The sequence below is a fragment of the Lynx canadensis genome, chromosome E2 (assembly GCF_007474595.2).
Source record: "Lynx canadensis isolate LIC74 chromosome E2, mLynCan4.pri.v2, whole genome shotgun sequence".
Classification (NCBI taxonomy): Eukaryota; Metazoa; Chordata; class Mammalia; order Carnivora; family Felidae; genus Lynx; species Lynx canadensis.
Window position 1 is genome coordinate 18635138 of NC_044317.1, and position 21877 is coordinate 18657014.

The 21877-nt window shown below is 44.3% G+C and overlaps 1 protein-coding gene across 1 annotated transcript in view; it reads left to right on the top strand.

Annotated features, from left to right (window-relative positions):
- The window catches only part of GFOD2 (glucose-fructose oxidoreductase domain containing 2), a 35020-nt gene extending 16717 nt beyond the window's left edge, over window positions 1-18303 (top strand). The window contains exons 2-3 of the mRNA XM_030297762.1: window positions 11274-11619; window positions 16735-18303. Coding sequence (XP_030153622.1) covers window positions 11361-11619; window positions 16735-17633 — 1158 coding nt within the window. The 5' untranslated portion in view covers window positions 11274-11360 and the 3' untranslated portion in view covers window positions 17634-18303. The remainder of the gene's footprint in view (window positions 1-11273; window positions 11620-16734) is intronic.
- The last annotated feature ends 3574 nt before the right edge of the window (window positions 18304-21877 follow it).

Below are 21877 nucleotides of genomic sequence, written 5' to 3' on the forward strand. Positions count from 1 at the left end.
CTGTGTGACCTCTTGTCTTTCTGACCAACTTGGACCTGTTACATCATCTCTTCCAGGAAGCCTTTCCTGCTTGCATACCACCTGTGGCCCCTGTTGTTAATGATGGCTGTTCTCCATGTGACACACAGATTTGTTGCTCTACCTGTTGTAGTGAATAGCAAATGTGTTTACATGCCTGTCTAGTCCATGAAATGGAGTTCCTTAGGGTGATTCACCATTTTAGTACCAATGTCTGTGGGAAATTGTGTTCCATCCTCAGGTTGCCTCCTGGTGGTCATTTGACTGTGGCAACTCCAGCCATAGAATCTTGCACTTAAAGCTGAAAGGAAGGAGAAGGAGGGGGGAAAGTGCCTGTCAATGGAGATTACCTCCTTACCTCCCTTAAAGAATGTTCTCAGAAGCTCAACCAAACTGTATCTTCATCCTATATTTATCTTCTTTGATGCGTCTTTTTTGCAGGAGAGGCTGGGAAATACAGGTTTTAGTTCTGCATGTCGCATCTAGTAGTAAAGTATTCATAGGCACCTTCTGCCCAGGGTCTGACTCCTACTCAAGCTGCCTAATCGATGAATGACCTCTCTGACATTATTCAGTTAACATCAGAATTCCCAGAATCTGTGACTCCTCAAACAATGAGGTAGAATGGTTTTTAATCATAATCCTGACTACCTTCATGATTAAATTCTGTCATTTGAAGCTCCTAGCTTCATAACTCATGGGATAGGGCAGGGGTCAGCAAATCTTTTCTATTAAGCGCCAGATGGTAAATATTTTCAATTTTGTGGGCCATATGCTCACTGTTGCACCTACTTTGCTGTTATATTACAAAAGTAGCCATAGATAAAGGAATGGCTATGACTTGTGTTCCAGAATTTATAAAAACAGGGGTAAGACTGGATTTGGCCTACCCCTATGGTGGGGAATGGGTCTCTTCCTATGATTTTGCAGAAGCTGTGGCTCCATGGACCAGGCATACAGAAGGTAAGATGATATCCCACCAGTCTGGGAAGAGCAGAATCCACACATCCCAGCTTCTGCACAAGTTTCAACAAGTCAGGCCTTTTGGGTTCCCTGTTTCTCTAAATGACACTACAACTTGTCATTTTATGCTTAGAACTTCGGTGTCATTTTTAGGGTGTCACATTTATTTATTTATTTATTAAAATATAGTTTACATATCAGTAAATTTACTCCTTTTAAGTATACAGTTCTATGAGTTTTGACATGCACACAGTCATGTAACTAACAACCTTGTCAAGATAGAGAACAGTTCCTTTACCACCTACCCCCCAAAATTCCCTGTAGCCCTTTGCAGTTGACTCGTTACCTTTGGCAATCACTATTTTCTGTCCCTGTTTGCTTTTTCTGTAATGTCATGTAAATAGAATCACACAGTATAGAGCCTCCTGAGTCTGGCATCTTTTAGTTAGCATAATGCACTGGAGATTCATTTTGTCATTGAGTCCATTAGTAGTTTGCTCTTTTGCATTACTGAGTAGTATTCCATTGCATGATACACTACTATTTGTTTATCCATTAACCACCAGTTGAAGGACATTTTTGCTGGTTCTAAGTTTAGGCAGTTACAAATGAAACTAGTGTTAAACATTAGAAGATAGACATTCACATACGGGTTTTTGTGTAAAAATCAGTTTTGTTTTTCTTGGTAAAAACCCAGAAGTGGGGCTACTAGATTATATGATAAGTGTATATTTAACTTTGTAAGTTGACAAACTGTTTCCAAAGTGGCTCTACCATTTTTCATTTTCACCAAGAATGAACAGTTGCTTTATGGCCTTGCCAGTATTTGATACCAGGTTTTCTGATTTTTAGACATTTTAGTAGGTGCGTAGTTGTATTAAATAAGTTTTAATTTGCATTTCTTCTTTTTACACAAAAATTTTTAACGTTTACTCACTTTTGACAGAGAGACAGAGACAGAGTGTGAGCGGGGGAGGAGCAGAGAGAGAAGGAGACACAGAATCCAAAGCTCGAACTCCAAGCTCTGAGCTATCAGCACAGAGTGCAACATGGGGCTCAAACTCACAGATGGCGAGATCATGACCTGAGCCGAAGTCGGACACTTAACTGACCAAGCCACCCAGGAGCCCCTAATTTGCATTTCTAATTAATGCAGTCTAATAACTAACTACTATTGATATGGTGGATTATAGTAATTGATTTTAGAATGTTGAACCAGCCATACATTCCTGGGATTAAATTCTCTTAGTCATGCTAAGACTCTGATCTCCTTGAGGTACTTCCCATTGGCTGGACCCAGAAAGTCCAAACTCAGGTTAGTGCTTGGTGCCACCAGCTCTGGCTCCTACACACTTTTCTGACTTATTGGCCCCAAAATTGGGGTGTTTTGTTGTTGTTGTTGTTTTAATCTTTTTATCTCTACAGCCTCCCTGTTAGGCCCTCAGTAAAGGTGTGATGTATGAACAGATCAACATTGGTTTGAGTGGAGGATCTGAGGCAAGCACTTGCCGATCTAGGCAACAGAATGAACTTTCCTGGCTCATACTTCTCACAAAAGAATGAAAGATTTATTCCACACATATAAAACCTCTGTTTTTACAGAGGCTCAGAGAAGCTAAGTAATCTGCCCAGGGCTTCACAGCTGGTTGTGGCAGCTCTAACATACACAGCCAGCTGCAGAACCTTGGAAAAGTTGTCTAGCCTCTTTGAGCTTCTGTATCCTCATCTGCAAAATGGGATTGTGTGGACTTAGATGTACTATATGTTATACTAAACATTGTTTGGCCTATTGCATTTCACTGCATATTAGCTCAGAATATTATCTTCGTATTCCTACACAGCTTTTGAAAAGGAGACATCTAAGTCAGTCATAGAAATCTTTTTAAAAATTATGGATGTATGGGGCTTCCTGGCTGGCTCAGTTGGAAGAGCATGTGACCCTTGATCACAGGGTTGTGAGTTCAAACCCCACGTTGGGTGTAGAGATTACTTAAAAAAGAAAAGTTCGTTCTTTGAAAAGATCAACAAAATTGACACACTTTTAAAAATTAAATTAGGGGCACCTGGGTGGTTCAGTCAATTGAGCGTCCGACTTCAGCTCAGGTCATGATCTCGAAGTTCCTGAGTTTGAACCCCGCATTGGGCTCTGGGCTGACAGCTTGGAGCCTGGAGCCTGGAGCTTGGAGCCTGCTTCAGATTCTGTGTCTCCCTTTCTCTCTGCCCCTCTCCCACCTATTCTCTCTCTCTCTCTCTCAAGATAAATAAACGTTAAAAATTTTTTTAATTAAATTTTTAAAAATGGTGTATACAGTGACTTACTATCTATAATAGTAAGCCCTGTAAGAAATGCTTTACAAATATTAACTCGTTTAATCCTTAACTCCCCTATGAGGTAGATACAATTATCTCCATTTTTACAGATGAGGAAACAGAAGCATAGAATGATTAAGAATTAAGAAACCTATCTGAGGTTACCTAGCTGGTAAGTGGTAGAGTCAAAACTTGAGCCAGGCAAGGTGGCTTTAGATTCCATGCCTCTAACCTCTGTGCTATCTTCCCCATAGCCTTGTGAAGGTGTATATAGCCAGTCCTGTCCCAACCAGTGTGTGGTGATTGGAATGCATGTGAGCTAGGTAGGGTTGAGTTTATGGAGATCTTTGGAGAATGCAAAAGGTCTACATATATACAAGAAAGTTAGGGGCTGGGAGTAGGGAAATTTTAGGGGTTAGAAAAGGGTAGTCACTGAAATAAAAAAGGGAAACCAGCTCTGCCTGCTTGAACAGGAAATACCTAGTATCAAGCCTGCCTAGCTTCATGCCATCTGGCTTCCTCAGAGGCCAGCTGATGCCCCTTTATGGGTGTTGATGAAGCTGCCCTTTAAGTCATTGTAGTAAAACAGAGGTTATTAAAATGTCTTCTAATCCATTCTGTTCTTTTAAACCACCCATGCAAACATACATCCACATATAACTACAGCATGAAGGAATGAAGTAGGAGAGAGGAGTAAGTGTGCCCTGGGCATGAATTTTGAGAGAACGTGGACGTCTTTGCTTATAGTGGCTGTGTTTCACTCCTCTGGCCCTTATAGCTGTTGGTAATTAATGACCCATAAAATTTATGCAGAACCTTACTTGTCTAGTGCTACAGATTTGACACTCAGGCTCCCAGAATATCCATGATCTGAAAGTAGAAAATCAACAACAACAAAAACAATAACAAACTGCAAATGCAGAAGGTGACCAAAATAGCTGAAGAGGAGAAGTCCAGGACATGATAATTATAGAAAATACTATGTGACTTACCTGTTTCTAACTAGAAAGGAAGCCTCTAAGGGCAGAATTAATCAGCAAAGAGGAAAGAGACATAGCTGAGAGTCCACAGACATTATTCATCATTATTAGAAAGAAAGATGATTAAGATAAAACCCAATGGTAGAGTACAGGAGGCAAGCCAAGATCCACAGCCCCAGAGGATAGAGACAGGAGCACAGGAAGCTGACTGGGGTCTGGAGTTAGCCCCAGTCATGCTTGTTTCAGTGGTTCACAGAGGCACAGGTGTCCTTCAGGTAGGGTCAAGCAGTATAGGATGCTGTATTGGGGGCAATACCAGCCAACCAACCCCTAAGATAGACATGTAGTTTACATAGTACATTTGTATCTATACTAGAAGCAAAAGAACTGAAATGAAGTTAAGAAAACAATTCCATTTACAATAGCATCAAACAAAACTAAATGCTTAGAAAAAAATTTAACCAAAAAGTGTGTTACTCTCTAAAAACTATAGAATATCATTGAAAGAAATTAAAGACCTAAGTAAATGGAAAAGCATACCGTGTTCATGGATCAGAAAACCTAATATTATGATGACAGCATTCCCCAAATTGATCTACAGATTCAAAACAATCTCTACCAAAATCCCAGATTGAACCTAGATTTTATAGGAAAATGCAAAGGACCCAGAATAGCAAGAACAATATTGAAAAAGAACAAAGTTGGAAGACTCACACTGACTTCAGAACTTACTGTAAAGCTAAAGTAATCAAGACAGGGTGGTACTGGCATAAGGACAGACAAATTGAGCAGTGAAATAAAATTGAGAGTCTGTATATAAACCCATACATTTATGGTCAACTGTTTTTCAACAAAGATATCAGAGTCATTCAGGGGAAAGAATAGTCTCTTCATCAAGTGGTACTGAATAACCTCATGAGGAAGAATAAAGTTGGACCCCCCCATACCTCCCAAATCCTCCATCCCCACTATCCCCTGCCACTAATTTACTTTCTGTCTTCATGGATTGCCTGTTCTGAACATTTTCTATAAATGGAATCATACAATAAATGGCCTTCTGTGACTAGCATCTTTCACTTAGCATAATGAAGGTTCATCCTTGTTGTAATTTGTATCAGTACTTCATTACTTTTTGTGGTTGAAGAATACTACATTGCATGGATATACCACATTTTGTTTACCCATTCAGCAGTTGATAGACATTGGGTGTCAACTTTTTGGCTATTAAGAAAGATTGTCCTATGAACATTCATGTACAAGTTTTTGTGAGATGATATGCTTTTAATATGATATAAAACGGTCCAAATAAACAACTGTTCTCCACTATTTAATTTTCTCAGAAAGAAAAAACATACTCTTCATCAGTTACTCTGAAGCCATTTTTGTGATTTTGAGTAACTGTCTCCCCAACTTTTAGTTGATTTATACCTGACAATTTTGCAGAGTGTTCTTCTTACTCTGTTATTTAAGTATGTGTTTTGAAACCCATTTCTCTTTGAGATAATCTTTGAAAGTGACCCTGTACAAAGCTAGACCTGTCTGAAGATTTCTGGATCATGCAGGACCTTATAAGTCATACTGAAGAATCTGGACTTTGTGAAGTGTTTTGTTTGTTTGTTTGTTTGTTTGTTTGTTTGTTTTAAGGATCTATTTTTATTTTATTTATTATTATTATTATTATTATTATTTTTTTTTTTTTTTTAGAGAATGCAAATGGGTGAGAGGGACAGAGGGAGAGAGAGAGAATCTTAAGCAGGCTCCACACTGAGCTTGGAGCCTGACGAGGGGCTCAATCCCACAACCCTGGGATCATGACCTGAGCCAAAATCAAGAGTCGGACACTCAACCAACTGAGCTACCCAGGCAGGTGCTATTTAAGAATCTGGACTTTATAGAGGCGCTTGGGTGGCTCAGTCGGTTAAGCTTCCGACTTCGGCTCAGGTCATGATTTCACGGTTCGTGAGTTCGAGCCCCACGTCCGGCTCTGTGCTGACAGCTCAGAGCCTGGAGCCTGCTTCGGCTTCTGTGTCTCCCTCTCTCTCTCTCTACCCCTCCTCAATTCGTTCTCTCTCTCTCTCTCTCTCTCTCTCTCTCTCTCTCTCTCTCAAAAGTAAATAAACAAAAAAATTTTTTTAAAGAATCCGGACTTTATAGTGAGTCCAGTGAGAAGTCAAAAAAGGTTTAAAAAGGAAGGAAGTGATGTGATCCCATTTGCATTTTAGAAAGATCTCTTTACAACATGAGGATTAGATGAAGGAAGGAAAGGATGGAAGGAAGAGAGATAAAGTAGAACGTTGTTGCAGTCATCTAGGTGAGTAGTACTGGGGCTAGACTAGGGCAGTGACAGAGGGGATAACAATGAAGGGATGGATTTAAGAGATAATAAAGAGATAGGATCAATAAGACTTGATGAGTTACTTGTACGGGTAAGAGAATAGAGAAGTTGTGGATGATGGCCAGCTTTCTGGGCTAAAGAATTGAGTTGATGATAGTAACATTCCATAAGAGAGAGAATATGGAAAGAAAATGTTTGAGTGAGGGTTTATGATAATTATTAAATGCTAACCATATATACTTGGCTAGGCACTTAAAACTGGACCTCATTTGGGGCACCTGAGTGGCTCAGTCAGTTGAGCGTCTGTCTTTGGCTCAGAGTGTGATCTCATAGTTGGTGGATTTGAGCCCCACATCGGGCTCTGTGCTGATAGCTCAGAGCCTGGAGCCTGCTTTGGATTCTGTGTCTCCCGCTCCCTGCCCCTCCCCCACTCACACTCTGTCTCTCAAAAATGAATAAATGTTTAAAAACAATTAAAAAAAAAAACTTGACCTCATTTAATCTTCAGAAGACCCTGGGAGCTAAATAGCATTAGGCCTGTTTTACCCATGAAAAGAGTTGCATAAGAACTGGTGAAGCCAGAATTTGAACTCAGGTATCTCTGAAGCCTTCACTTCAGGTGCTCTCACCATCTCACTTTACTCTTTCTGTTCAGATTTAGTCATGTGGTTGTGTGGGTTATGGAAACTATAGAACATCAGTGTATATTCAGGAGTAGAATATGTGGGTGTGAAACTCTGGAGGGAAATCTGGGCTTATTCTGCAGATTTGGGAGTCCCTGGTATACTGATAAAACTTTGGACATGAGTGGAAAGAGTATGTGGAACAAGAAGAAAAGAAGACACCTATGTCTTGAACCTCAAAAACCTCAGCATTGAAGGAGCTGGGAACCCCAAAAGTGGCACTCAGAAATGACCGGAAAGGTGGGAGGATGTTGTGGATGGGGAGGGAAGAGATGTATATCCCTAGTACTTGGAGTTACTAAAGGAACACCATGTCTCCTTTAAACTGTAAATAGGTTGGGGCATCTGGGTAGCTCAGTCGGTTAAGCGTCTGACTCTTGGTTTTGGCTTGGGTCATGATCTCTTGGTTCTTGGGCTTGAGCCCCCCATTGGGCTCTGCGCTGACAGTACAGAGTCTGCTTGGGATTCTCTCTGCCACTCCCCGCTTGCTCTCTCTCTGTCTCTCTCTCTCTCTCAAAATAAATAAATAAACTTAAAAAAAACTGAAAATAGGTGGACTCTGATCTGTGAGGAGATGCAAATGAAGCAGTGTTATTGTGGATTAAAGTAGAACAGCAAAGTTGTGTGTTTGGATAAAACTTCTTTTTTTTTTTTTTAATTTTTTTTTTTCAACGTTTATTTATTTTTGGGACAGAGAGAGACAGAGCATGAACGGGGGAGGGGCAGAGAGAGAGAGAGACACAGAATCGGAAACAGGCTCCAGGCTCCGAGCCATCAGCCCAGAGCCCGACGCGGGGCTCGGACTCACAGACCGCGAGATCGTGACCTGGCTGAAGTCGGACGCTTAACCGACTGCACCACCCAGGCGCCCCTGGATAAAACTTCTTAAAATTTAGGATTTGTGGTGAGCAAGATCAGTCGTAAGGTTTTTAAAAGATAGTTGGAAGACTAAGGGAATGTAAAGTGTTTATAAAATTATTATTTAAAATAGGGCGCCTGGATGGCTCAGTCGGTTAAGCGGCCGACTTCAGCTCAGGTCACGATCTCGCAGTCCGTGAGTTCGAGCCCCGCGTCGGGCTCTGTGGTGACAGCTCAGAGCCTGGAGCCTGTTTCAGATTCTGTGTCTCCCTCTCTCTGACCCTCCCCTGTTCATGCTCTCTCTCTGTCTCAAAAATTAAAAAAAAAAAAAAAGTTAAAATGGTACAGCCCCAATGGGAAACAGAATGGTGGTTCCTCAAAAACTTAAAAATCTACTGTATGATCTAGCAATTCTACTTCGGGGTATAAATGCAAAAGAATTGAAAGCAGGATCTTGAAGAGGTATTTGAACACCCATGTTCATAGCCGCATTATCTGTTGTAGCTAAAATACAGAAGCAACCCAAGTGTCTGAACAGATGAATGGATAAGTAAAATGTGGTATATACATATGGAATGGAATATTATTTGAATTTAAAAGGGGAGGAAGTTCTGACACATGCTAAAACATGGATGAACTTTGAGGACATTATGCTAAGTGAAATAAGCCAATCACAAAAAAACAAACACTATGACTCCCCTTCTATGAGGTACCTAGCATAGTCAGAGTCATAGAGACAGAAAGTAGAATGGTTAGAGCACTTGGCTGCTGTCAGTAGAGCATATGACTCTTGATCTTGGGGTAATAGGGTCTTGGGTTTGAAGCCCATGTTGGGTGTACAGATTACTTTAAAAAAAAAAAAAATATATATATATATATATATATATATACATACATACATACATACATACATACATACAGTGACTAGGGAGAGGGACTGGAAAGAGGAGTTACTGTTTAATGAGTATAGAGTTTCAGTTTTGCAAGATGAAAAGTTTTGGAGGTAGGTGGTGGTGGTGGTTGCACAATATGAATGTATCACTGAACCTGTACACTTAAAAATAGTTAAGATGGGACACCTGGGGGGCTCAGTAAATTGTCTGACTCTTGATCTCAGCTCAGGTTATGATCTCAGGGTTGTGAGTTCAAGCCCCGTGTTGGGCTCTGCACTGGGTGTGGAGCCTACTTAAATTAAAATTTGGGGCACCTGGTGGCTCAGTCAGTTGAACATCCAACTCTTGATTTTGTCTCAGGTCATGATCGTGCAGTTTGTGGGTTCGAGCCCCATGTTGGGCTCTGCACTGACAGAGCGGAACCTGCTTGGGATTCTCTCCATCTCTGTCCCTCCCCTGCTCGTTCTCCGTCTCTTATTCTTCCTCTCTCTCTCTCTGTCAAAATAAATAAACATTTAAAAAGTTAAAATTTTAAAAATGTGTTAAGGGGTGCCTGGGTGGCTTAGTTGGGTTAGCATCTGACTTGATTTCAGCTCAGGTCATGATCTCATAGTCATGAGATCGAGCCCCTTGTGGGGCTCCCCACTGAGCATGGAGCCTGCTTAAGATTCTCTCTCCCCCCTGGCCCTACTCCACTCCCCAACTTGTGCTCACTCACTCGCTCTCTCTCTCTTTCTCTCTCTCTAAAAAAAAAAAAAAAAAAAGTTTAAGGTGGTAAATTTTATGTGTATTTTACCACACACAAAAAAAGAATTTAATTTACTATGAAAAGAAAATGACAGTGACACAGCTTCATCCCTTTATATGACTCAGTGGGTATGGAGTTACCATTGACCTAACACACAGCCAGAGTGGGTACCACTGGTTTAGCAGAGGGGCTGCTGTATGGGGAAACCTGATACCCTAAGCACACCTAAATCTCATCTTGGTTTCCAAGAAGACTTTTGTTTGTTTGTTATTTCATTTAATAACCCTTGTGATCAGAAGGAAAAATTCCACAGTAAGACATATTCATTGTATAAAATTTGGCAATGTTTGAAAAACAAAATTCATCCATAATCTCATAATTTGAGTAATCATTATTAAATTCAGGTGTATTCTGGTCCTTCTAGTGTCATGTGTGAAATATATTTACAGATAATATTATAGATATCCTTATATGTTTTCATTCATATATATTTATTTTTTTCTGTGCTTTAAAAAAATGGATATCATACTTCACATATTGTTTTGTTTTCCCTCTTTTCAGTGAACATATGGTGATGTCTTGCAGGTCATTGAGGGCTTTCTATCCCCTTGGTTTTCAGTGACTGCATAGTGTTATTTATCTTACCCATTACTGTTACTCAGCATCTAGATTGTTTCCCAGTTTTTCACCTATCATAGCCAATGTTGGAGTGAATATCCTTATACAAAAAATACCATTTTAAACTTCCTGTTACTATTATTGCCAGTTTGGTAGTTGAAAAAAAATTTTTGTTTGTTTCTAGTGAACATTCTCTATGCTTGCTACCATAAACTTTTATTTATTTTTTTTTTTAATTTTTTTTTTCAACGTTTATTCATTTTTGGGACAGAGAGAGACAGAGCATGAACGGGGGAGGGGCAGAGAGAGACGGAGACACAGAATCGGAAACAGGCTCCAGGCTCTGAGCCATCAGCCCAGAGCCTGACGCGGGGCTCGAACTCACGGCCAGCGAGATCGTGACCTGGCTGAAGTCGGACGCTTAACCGACTGCGCCACCCAGGCGCCCCTACCATAAACTTTTAAATTATAATCTGCACAGCACTTAGGTAGTTCTCTTCCAACTTGTATTGGTTTTTGTTTCCCACTCCTCTTTTCCTTTTTCTAATCTAATATCATAGAATCATGAACTTTTACAGTTAAGGCCCTGATGGTTAAATGATTGGACCAGAGTCACACAAAACATTAAGTAACAGAACAGAGATTTAACCCAGCTTTACTCATTTTTCATTTTTCTTCCTTTCAGTAGATGTATATTGCTAATATCCTTAAGTCTCCATGGGAAAAGCTTTTGCAGCTTTTCATTTTGGAGCAGTATTTCATTTGTGCTTTTGTGGCAGAGAACTTGTTGCTTCCATATAAGTCCAGAAGATAGCCTCGGCTGAGTATGCCATCCACTAATAGCCAGTATAATGCTTGCTGTTCCAGGAGCCATGTTTGACCAGGACTGTGGGAAGGTCGTATTCATGCTGGAGGCTCTTGTGAGGAGATGAGTTGGTGAACAGAGAAGCCGGTATGAAGATGCTCCCAGGAGTGGGCGTGTTTGGGACTGGCAGCTCTGCCCGGGTTCTGGTCCCACTGCTGAGGGCAGAAGGGTTCACCGTGGAGGCCCTGTGGGGGAAGACTGAGGAGGAAGCAAAGCAGCTTGCCGAGGAGATGAACATCACCTTCTACACCAGCCGGACCGATGATGTCTTGCTGCATCAAGACGTGGATCTTGTGTGCATCAATATCCCCCCTCCACTCACCCGGCAAATATCTGTGAAGGCTCTAGGTACGGATAGTCAGACGATAGCAAGGGTAGGATGTATCTCCCTCTGGGTGGTGTCTTGTGTGTCACTGTTCTCCTCTTGGGCCTCTGTGGTCCTTCTTGGGCTTTGGTCTGCAGGTAATGGTACTCTGGGACAACACTCACCCTTAGAGCCGTCCTGGGGAGGGCACACTGGGGGTGTTACAGCTGTGGAAAGAAATGCTCCAGGCTTGCCTGCCTTCCATAAGTAACTCCCTGAGCAAAAATTAAGCATATGCCAAGAGTTGTCTTGTCACAGGGACCAGAGATCATTACACTTCATGCAATGTAAAGTTGGCCTGTTTGAAGTCGGAGTTCAAAGACTTGGGCAATGGGAAATTGTGACTGATGTATTTGTTCTTCCATTTCCGTGGCACGTAGCACCTCAGAAAGGATGGAGAGGAGGGTGTAACCAGGCTGCCATTTCCCATGTTTTGTCAGTCCTTCACTAGATTGAGTGCACACCCTTCCTGCCACATTTTGCAATCTTGTGTTCCAGAAGTCAGGAAGGCCCTCGGACAGTGCTGGGCTTCCCTGACAGGATCCATAGGACAGCCAGCTCACATGTCTGCCCCCTTGAGAAGCACAAGGCAGTATAGGGCTTGCTGAGCTGTTCTCCTGCAATTCCTGTTGGGCATCTCTTCCCAGTCAACTCTGGGCGACCTTTTCTCTTTTTCTAATGTAAATCAGAATCAAATTTAGTAGGAAAACAAGCCAGTAAATAGTCATCCAGCATGTTTGTTGTTGTTATTGTTTGGTGTTTGTTTTTTTAATGCCTTCTAGGTGCCAGGCACTATCCTGATGTCATTCAGGACATTCAAAGCAGTGTTGGATCAGAGCCCTCCCTGCCTTCAGATTTCACAGTTCAGTTGGAGAGACTAGAGATAACATACATTACAAAGTAAATGAGACAATTCAGGTAGCATATAATTAATTGACAGAGAAATTATTATTATTATTATTATTTTCAACGTTTATTTATTTTTGGGACAGAGAGAGACAGAGCATGAACGGGGGAGGGGCAGAGAGAGAGGGAGACACAGAATCAGAAACAGGCTCCAGGCTCTGAGCCATCAGCCCAGAGCCCGACGCGGGGCTCGAACTCCCAGACCGTGAGATCGTGACCTGGCTGAAGTCGGACGCTCAACCGACTGCGCCACCCAGGCGCCCCGACAGAGAAATTATTTAATGAAGGTGATAGGAGCAAAATATTTCTCTGATGCAGTCAGAGATCTCTGGGCCCAGAAACTGGTATGCCACTAGGCTTGACCACTCCTCCTGGACGCTACCATGATGGAGAGTCCAAGCCACTGCTACTTGTTTCCCTTGTTCTGAGGAGAAGAGGATGTCTGTCACCTCTTGCCTAATGCATTGGTAAGGACAAACGTTCATTGGAGTGAGTAAGAACATGAGTGTCTGGTTGTTGATTTGGGGGCATGTACATTTTGGCTAAAAATTGTAGATGGTTTGTCTTTTCCAGAGAGCACTCTAAGGATGTGTGACACTGGAGCTATTCACTGGACACTAGATTCTTAGGAGGGCAAGTAATGGCTTTCAGATTGAGTTTAGAAGTAGGCCTATGCCAACACTTTAACAGAAGGCTAATTCAGGGGGATCAAGCTATTGTGGTCACTTGACTTCCTGCCATCCCTGTGACATGAATACAGGCTGGTGATGCCAGGTGTATCCAGAGGCAGAGTTCTAGAGGCTCTCGGTCTGCTTATATATTAGGGTTCTCACAGAGACCATTGCCAAGCTGTGTAGGAAGAAAGAGGAAATCCCAAGTTCTTTGGCTACAAGCCTGCTGTTTTCTGGTTCCTAGTATAGGAAAGCACCAGACTTTCGATCTTTTAATACAAATAGGAAGGACAGGAATGACCAGAGGCTTCTGGAATCTTATGTCCCAGCCCTCAGTGAAGCAGGGTCATCTGTCTTCTCACTGTCAGGAGGAAGAGGGTGTGAATGAGTCCTTGGTCTGTTCTTATAGACACACAGTCCCAGGGTCAAGTTGGTGGGACTGGGAGAGCCATGTCAGCTGGACCTGCCTTGAGGCACTGCCCACTCAAACCCCAAAGGAGTCACTGAGCATATTGTGACCATGAAGTTTACTTCCTGTGAACAAAGAGGTGCTCTGGGGCACTTCACTCCTGGGTAATCTGGAGAATATGAGCTGGAGAAAAGATTGCACCTTGAAATTTGTTCACCCTCCAAAAAATCTGAGCTAATAATCACTCAGCATTCATGCTTTTCCCACTCCCTGGAGACAAAAATCAGTTCCCAGCTTCTCTGATCTCTCCTTTGGCTTCCTAGCAGGAACGCTAGATAACTTTAAAAAAAATATATATTTTTTTTTAATGTTTATTTATTTCTGAGGAGACAGAGACAGAATGTGAGGGGATTAGGGGCAGAGAGAGAGAAAGACACAGAATCCGAAGCAGGCTCCAGGCTCCGAGCTGTTAGCACAGAGCCCGACACGGGGCTCGAACTCACGAGCTGTGAGATCATGACCTGAGCTGAAGTTGGACATAACCGGCTGAGCCACCCAGGTACCCCGGGAATGCTAGATAACTTAAATATGTCTTTCAAGATAACCCAGGTCCTCCTAAAGTTAAAGACCCTGTGCTGCTGGCCTTGCAGGAGCCTGTTTAAGATGGCCTTTAGCTCCCCTACTGATAATACTACTGAGTCTTAAGTTAAAAAGCATCCCTGTTGTTTGGGCTCAAAATGGGAGGTCTCTCCCCTTTCCCTGACCTCTCATGACATGGAACAGAAATTTCCTTATCCTGGTTTTACCGTCACCAAACTCCCAGGAGCCACAAAAGTCCTTTTCCCCCCTGCCCACCTCCTTTCTGCCCCATGCTGCAGTGTCCACCCCAATTCCTACAGTGAATAGTTACAGCAGGTAGTTTCTGGGTTGGCCAGAGCTACAGCCCTCAGATGAGGTGTTTGTGTCTGAGAATCTAATTTCCTCATTACTTTCCTGGTCAGCTCTATGTGTTCTGCACTCAGGTGGCCAAATTGTCACCCAGTATGGTGATTCTCCAGTCCCTAATCCTAAAATCTCACATGTGTAAGGAAGCATTAGAGATTCTCTGAGAGCAGATCATGATAACAGTCAGGGGCTATTCTCCCCGAAGGGCCCCCTCCTGCGAGACCCCAGTGTAAGGACCTCTTCCCTTGGTTTGGCACCCACTACTTCTTTGGAGGTATTAACATAGGGAACCACCCCAAGCTCTCAGGAGTATCCCAGGTATTGTTGTCTTGTGACTGCTCATACCCTCATGAGCTTTCATCTTAAAACATCTTAAAAATACTGATCCTTTCTGCTTCCTAAAACAGAAGCTGCCCAGTTCTAGCTCTCTTCAGGGCTTTTTCTAAGGCTTTTTTTGCTCTCTTAGTCCATCCCACCTATAGTATACTCGGAACAGGCATGAGAGCATAAGGGTTAATTTTACTTTCTTTCCCTTCCTACCAGAGCCAAACATTTTCTGGCCTTTTGACTACACTAAATTGTTGGATCAGTGTTTTTAGAGAACAATCTTTGGGAAATCTTAGAGCCCTTTCTGCAATTGCAACTGAGAGTACAGAGCCCATCCCCTAGAGTATAGATTAAATACTTTTGCCCAAAGCTGGTGATCTACTAAATGTATGAAGGTACACAAGCATGTCCTCTCTCCAACCCATGTGTATTAGGCGGTGTTCTTCAGAACAGAACCAATGAGCATATATAGAGAGAGAAAGGAATTTATTTTAAAGAATCCTCTCATGATTGTAGGAGTTGACAAATTTGAAATCCACAGGGTAGGACAACAGGATGGAAATTCCAACAAGAGTTGATGTTGCAAACTTGAGTCTGAAGGCAGAATTCCTTCCTCTCCATGGAACCCCAGTCTTTTTTCTTGAGGCCTTCAACTGATTAGATAAAGTCCACCCACATTGTGGAAAGTGATCTGATGTACTCAAAATATACTGGTTTAAATGCTAATCACATCTAGGGGCTCCTGGGTGGTTCATTTGGTTAAGCATCTGACTTCAGCTCAGTTCATGATCTTATGGTTCGTGAGTTTGAGTCCTGCATCGGGTGAGCTCAAGCCCTGCTTTGGGTGAACACAAGCCCTGCTTTTCTCTCTCTCTCTCTCTCTCTCTCTCTCTCTCTCTCTCTCTCTCTCCTTCCCTCCCTCCCTCCCTCCCTCCCTCTCCCCCTTGTGGGTTTTTCTCTCTCTCCTTCTTTCTCCACCTTCACTCACTTGTGCCATCTCTCTCTCTCAATTAAAAAAAAATAAAATAGGGGCACCTGCGTGGCTCAGTTAGTTGAGCATCTGGCTTTCGCTCAGGTCATGATCTCACAATTCATAAATTGGAGCCCCGCGTCGGGCTCTGTGCTGACGGCTCCGAACCTGGAGCCTGCTTCGGATTCTGTGTCTCCCTCTCGCTCTCTGCTTCTCTCTCTCTTTCTCTCAAAAAATAAACATTAAAGAAGTTTTTAAATAAATGCTATTCATATCTAAAAAATACCTTCATAGCAATGTCCAGACTGGTATTTGATGGACACCACAGCCTAGCTGGGTTGGCACATAAAATTACAGATTTTTTTTAAAAATTTTAATGTTTATTCATTTTTGAGAGAGAGACAGAGCGTGAGTGGGGGAGGGGCAGAGAGAGAGGGAGACACAGAATCTGAAGCAGGCTCCAGGCTCCAAGCTGTCAGCACAGAGCCTGACACGGGACTCAAACTCACCAGCTGTGAGATCATGACCTGAGCGGAAGTTGGTCGCTCAACCACCGACTGAGCCATCCAGGCACCCCATAAAATTACATATTATACCTCCTCTCTTTACTTGCCATTCCTGGTTTGCACCTTCTACCTCTACTCCTTTCATTTTCCCTTAAGAATTTACTCTTCATTCTGCAGTCTATAGCTTGTTCTCCAGTCCCAGTCACCAGGTACCATTTGTATCCAAGCTGTTGCCTTTCCTCTTGTCCCAGGCCACCATCTGATACAGGAGGCATTTCCGAGTTCATTTGCCTTCAAGAAAATATTTTTTCCTTCATTGTAAATCCCTTGGAACTTTGAGACTTTTTGGTGTGTTATATTCTCAGGTATTGGGAAGAATGTGGTTTGTGAGAAGGCAGCAACTTCGGTGGATGCATTCCGGATGGTGACAGCCTCGCGCTACTACCCACAGCTTATGAGTCTGGTGGGGAATGTGCTGCGCTTTCTGCCTGCCTTTGTGCGCATGAAGCAGCTGATCGCGGAGCACTACGTGGGCGCGGTAATGATCTGCGATGCGCGCATCTACTCAGGCAGCCTGCTCAGCCCCAACTATGGCTGGATCTGCGACGAGCTTATGGGTGGTGGGGGCCTGCACACCATGGGCACCTACATCGTGGACCTGCTGACCCACCTGACTGGCCGGAGAGCTGAGAAGGTGCATGGGCTGCTCAAGACCTTTGTGAGGCAGAATGCAGCCATCCGTGGCATCCGACATGTCACCAGTGATGACTTCTGCTTCTTCCAGATGCTCATGGGTGGAGGCGTGTGCAGCACGGTAACACTTAACTTCAACATGCCAGGTGCCTTTGTGCACGAGGTCATGGTGGTGGGCTCTGCAGGACGCCTTGTTGCCAGAGGAGCTGACCTGTATGGGCAAAAGAACTCTGCCACACAAGAGGAGCTGCTCCTGAGGGACTCACTGGCTGTGGGTGCAGGGCTGCCCGAGCAGGGGCCCCAGGATGTTCCACTGCTCTACCTGAAGGGCATGGTCTACATGGTGCAGGCCCTGCGCCAGTCCTTCCAGGGGCAGGGGGACCGCCGCACATGGGACCACATCCCTGTTTCCATGGCCGCCTCGTTCGAGGATGGGCTGTACATGCAGAGTGTGGTGGATGCCATCAAAAGGTCGAGCAGATCTGGGGAGTGGGAGGCCGTGGAGGTGATGACAGAAGAACCTGACTCCAACCAGAACCTATGCGAAGCTCTCCAACGGAATAACCTGTGAGCCTGCATGTGGGCTCCCTGCCATGGGGCAGAAGGGATGGGAAGGGACCAGAAGGATGAGAAGGAGGTCTTGGCCATTGCATACATAGTGTATTTCATTTCATGAGTCAACTTGGGCAGGGTCCAGGTGAAGCCCAAGGTGGCCTTGGGAAAACACCCCCTCCAATGCTCAGACTTGGAGGGTGGTGGTATAGCTGAGGGCTAGCAGCTCCCACAGTGTAGCCAAGTAGAGCTGCCCCCAGGTCTCTGCATAGTCATGCTGGTGAGCAGAGCCAGCAAAAGCTTGACTTGGAGGCTGCTTCAGCCTATTTGTGGCCGTAACTAGGTGAGAAAGCACAGCAAGGACCCAGCTTGGCTGATTCCTCAGGCCTGAGGGAAAACGACAAGAAGCCTTGTTTTCATGCCCTTCCTGGGCTAGAGCATCTCAGGAATGGTGAGGGCAGCAAGCCATCCCTCAGGGATCCGTACCTGCCCTCCTTCCCATATGCCCAGGCCTTTCCAGCCTCCAGGCTGCCCCTTCCCTGGCAGGGAGGAGTGGGTTCTTCATTGGGTGAGCTCTCAGGGGCTATTGACCTGGGGCAAAGGGTCCCTGATTTGGTGGAGAGGAGACAGGGAGAGTTCTGGAATATCTGATAAATATTAATAAATCAGAAAGTCTGACACTATGGCAATTGGTTGTTTGGTAAGTTCTGTTTCTTTAATAATGAGAGGCTTGTTTATTGTAGTTTGTTTATATTTTTCTCTCTCCTTGTGGCCACAGCAGATCTGGCCTGCCCTGGATCCATCATGGTGTGGTGGGCATATTCCCTTGTGACAGAATCCCAGGAGTCCTCCAAGGAAAAGTCTTTTCTCAGAGAACAAGACTCAAGACTTCCTTAACCTCAAGACTTCCCTGACCTGGTAGGCAGGTCAGGGAGATAGGGAGAGTTTAAGGCCTTCCCAGGCTGGAGGTCAGGAAGAGTTCTGTTCCTACAACCATGGATTTGGCTCCGGGAAACCCTGGGAGAGGGGAGGTGAGAAGCGGTCCCGGGGAGCCTGGATGCACTGCCCTTGGAGTAGGTACAGCCTAATGCTGCCTGACCTAGATAGCCAGTCACCAACCATGCTTTTTATTAACTATTCTACACTGGGACTGCCTTTTAACGAAGTCAATCAGAGGTGAGGTGGGTCGGGGGTTCAGGGAAGTGGACACACACACCCCCTTCGTTTCCTCTGCCAGCCTGCCAGGATTAAGCCTAGACTGAACTCTTCCCTTCTCTAAACTTCACTCTCTCTGCCTTGCCCTGGGCTCCTTGCCAGAGAGAGAAAGGCTCAGGGAAATCTCCCTCTTCTTGGCACCCTTTCTAGAAGTCAGTAGGCCTATTTTCCTGTGTGTGGTCCTGATTTAAAACTTTGTCCTTGTGAGCTAAAATAACAGTGACTAGTGCTGGGGAGTGTGCTTACTGAATGCTTCTCCCCTGGAGACACTTCACACATATTTCATTTGATACCCAAACCACTCTGTGAGGTCCTACTATTAATATTCTCATTATTCAGATCATGAAACTGAGGCAGAGAGGGGCAAAGTTACTTGCCTCCTATAAGTTAAAAGTGATGGAGCCAAGGAGGAGCATGGTCAGGGTCATCTGACTACAGAGACTGACCCTGACCTACTCTTTCCCCAGCACTTAAAGATCTCAGAGACTGAGTGCCCAGACATTGCCTCTCCCCGCTCAGGTCCTGCCCTCCAGGTTACTGTCTTCTCTGTGCAGCAGAAATCTGTCTGCCCTCAACTAGGAGAAGGAAGGACTACAGAGAGCCCTGCGAGGCAGGATGCTGGTAGAGTTCAGAGAGGCTGTTCCCTTCCTCCTGACTCCAGGTCAGTCCCTCTGTGTGTTACTAGGAAGATGGGATCCCTCCTAAATTGGGGGATTTACTAAGAAAGCTCATGCATCTTTCCCAGTTGTACCTGACTCAGGTTTACTGCCCCACAGTGGCATTTCTTAGGTTTTATAGGGCTCTACAACAAACCCCTTGTTGACAAAGACAGGTTCCCAGAAGTCCTAGAGCAGAGTGCAGTGGGCTTGGTGCACAGCTACTTTTGTGAGGGCCCTGGGGTCCTCTGTTGGTACTCACTAGAGCCTAGGTCCATGGCCATCCTTCAGACATCTTTACCATTATAAATTTCTTGGGTTGGTCCTGGGGAGGAGATGTACCTTAAAATGGCCCAGGTGCCTGTGGCCTAGGAAGTCAGCAGGGTTCTGGCCCTCAGGATGGACTGTGCCTGCACATGGATTCAGGCTTGTCCTGCACCGCCCCCTCCTGGAGGAAAGCAGCATCACCTCCCAGGTCCCGTTTCCTAAATTTCAGGATCTTCCTGGAGTCAGAGTGAATGAAGTTTTTCCAGGCTTCTGAAAATGGAGTTTGTTTTTCCTCTCTCTAACAACAACCAGAAAATAACTTACTTTTTTTTTTTTTTGCTTTTATTTGCATTTATTTTATGCAGAATTTACTCCCAGGCCATAAGTTTTGTTTCTTCAGTTTCTTCTGGGGTACCTTTTTTTTCTGTGCAACTTCCTCTTCTGGTTTAGGAACAATCTGTTTTTTGTTTTTGTTTTTCAGTAAGGATCATCTCAATGTGGCAGGGAGAGCTCATGTATGGATTAATCTGACCACGAGCCCTGTAAGTTCTATGCCACATCTTGGGGGCTTTGTTCACCTGGATGTGCTCAATGACCAGAGAATCTATATCTAAACCCTTAAGTTCAGCATTACTCTCTGCATTTTTAAGCATGTGCAATAAAAATTCAGCACTCTTTTTGGCCACCAACCCTGTGTCCAGCCCCACTGTTTGGCCTGGGTACAGCTACCAACTCCACCATTGTAGCGACAGAATGGCACACACTGCTTCTGCAAAGTGACATCTTTCAGATACTTAGTGGCTTTTCGGATGTATATACCCTTGATTACCTGGGAAGTTTCACATGTGTTCTTAAAGTGAACACAAAGATTTGAACCTTTTGTTGGCATGATTTTGTTGGGTTTTCCAGGTCAAGTGAATAGCGAACCATTTTGAGATCACCTCAGGCCGCTTACAGGAAGAGCCAGAAAAGAACTTTCAAAATACTTTTTGCTTATTTCTCAACCCCCCAACCAAATGTAGGCCTCATACTCACTCAGACAATCAGCAGTCTCCTCACCTCCCTGTTCCCAGTCTCCCTTCCTCATTCTACCCTTCTCACTGCTGCCCACATGACCTCTCCAAAATATCAGGCCAAGATCCCTCTTTGCCTGCACCCCTTCTCATCACTCCCAGACTTGTCTAACCTGGTCTCCTGATGTCCATGCCTCTGCTTCAGCCATGCTAAATGGCCCTCCTGAGTTAGGCTGACTTCTTCTATACTAGCAAGGCTTTGTGTCTGGTGTATCCCCTGCTTGGAAGGCCACCCAAATCTCCCTTCAAGAGTCAGCTGAAGGGCTGCCTCTTCATTGCTTCCCTAGGCAAAACAGCAGTCCCAACGCCCACACCCACCTCAAGGTCCCACAGCCTTGGTCCTCTGCTCTTTTGTGATACCTGTCTCCTTGCATCCTACTCCGCATTTCCCCCTTAGATTGAGCTTCTAGGAACAATAGTAGTTACTTGTTCCTTTCTGTGGCTATTGTCACCCACTCTGCTTTAGGAAAACCTATCAGGTAATAGACCTGCAAATATAGATCAGTTCTTTGCTGGTTACTGAGTATTTCCTGTGCCACTTGTTGGAAGAGAGGAACAGAGTTTCCTTGTCAGTGCTGGCCTGGGTCAGGCCTTAGCCAGAGTTTTCAGGTCCACAAATCTACAGGGTTCAGGAAAGGGTGCTGCCTCCCTGGTGCCCAGGGTGTGATTTCATGCAAGGCCACTTCTCTCCAGGTCTCTCCTCCCTCAGCCATAAAGTGAGGCAGTCAACTCAGTTATGTGAAGAGTCCTTTACCTCTGAGAAATTCCAAAGAATCCATGCTCATCCCTATGGACAAGATTTGGTCTGCATGGTCCCTGTGGACAGTATCTTCTGGGGTGGTTCAGTCACTAACCAGGGAAACGTATGGGCAAAAATGTCCTGACCCCATGACTTGCCCTGTAGTCTTGCCACCAGGCCAGTGAGCTTCCAAGTGATTCCTAAACATAGAAGCAGCCTGGGATGATGCGCATTTTCTTCCTACTTCTGTCTGGGCTTGCCCACCCTATCCCTTCCAATGACCTTGCCAAACCAGTATTCGAGGGGCCCTGCA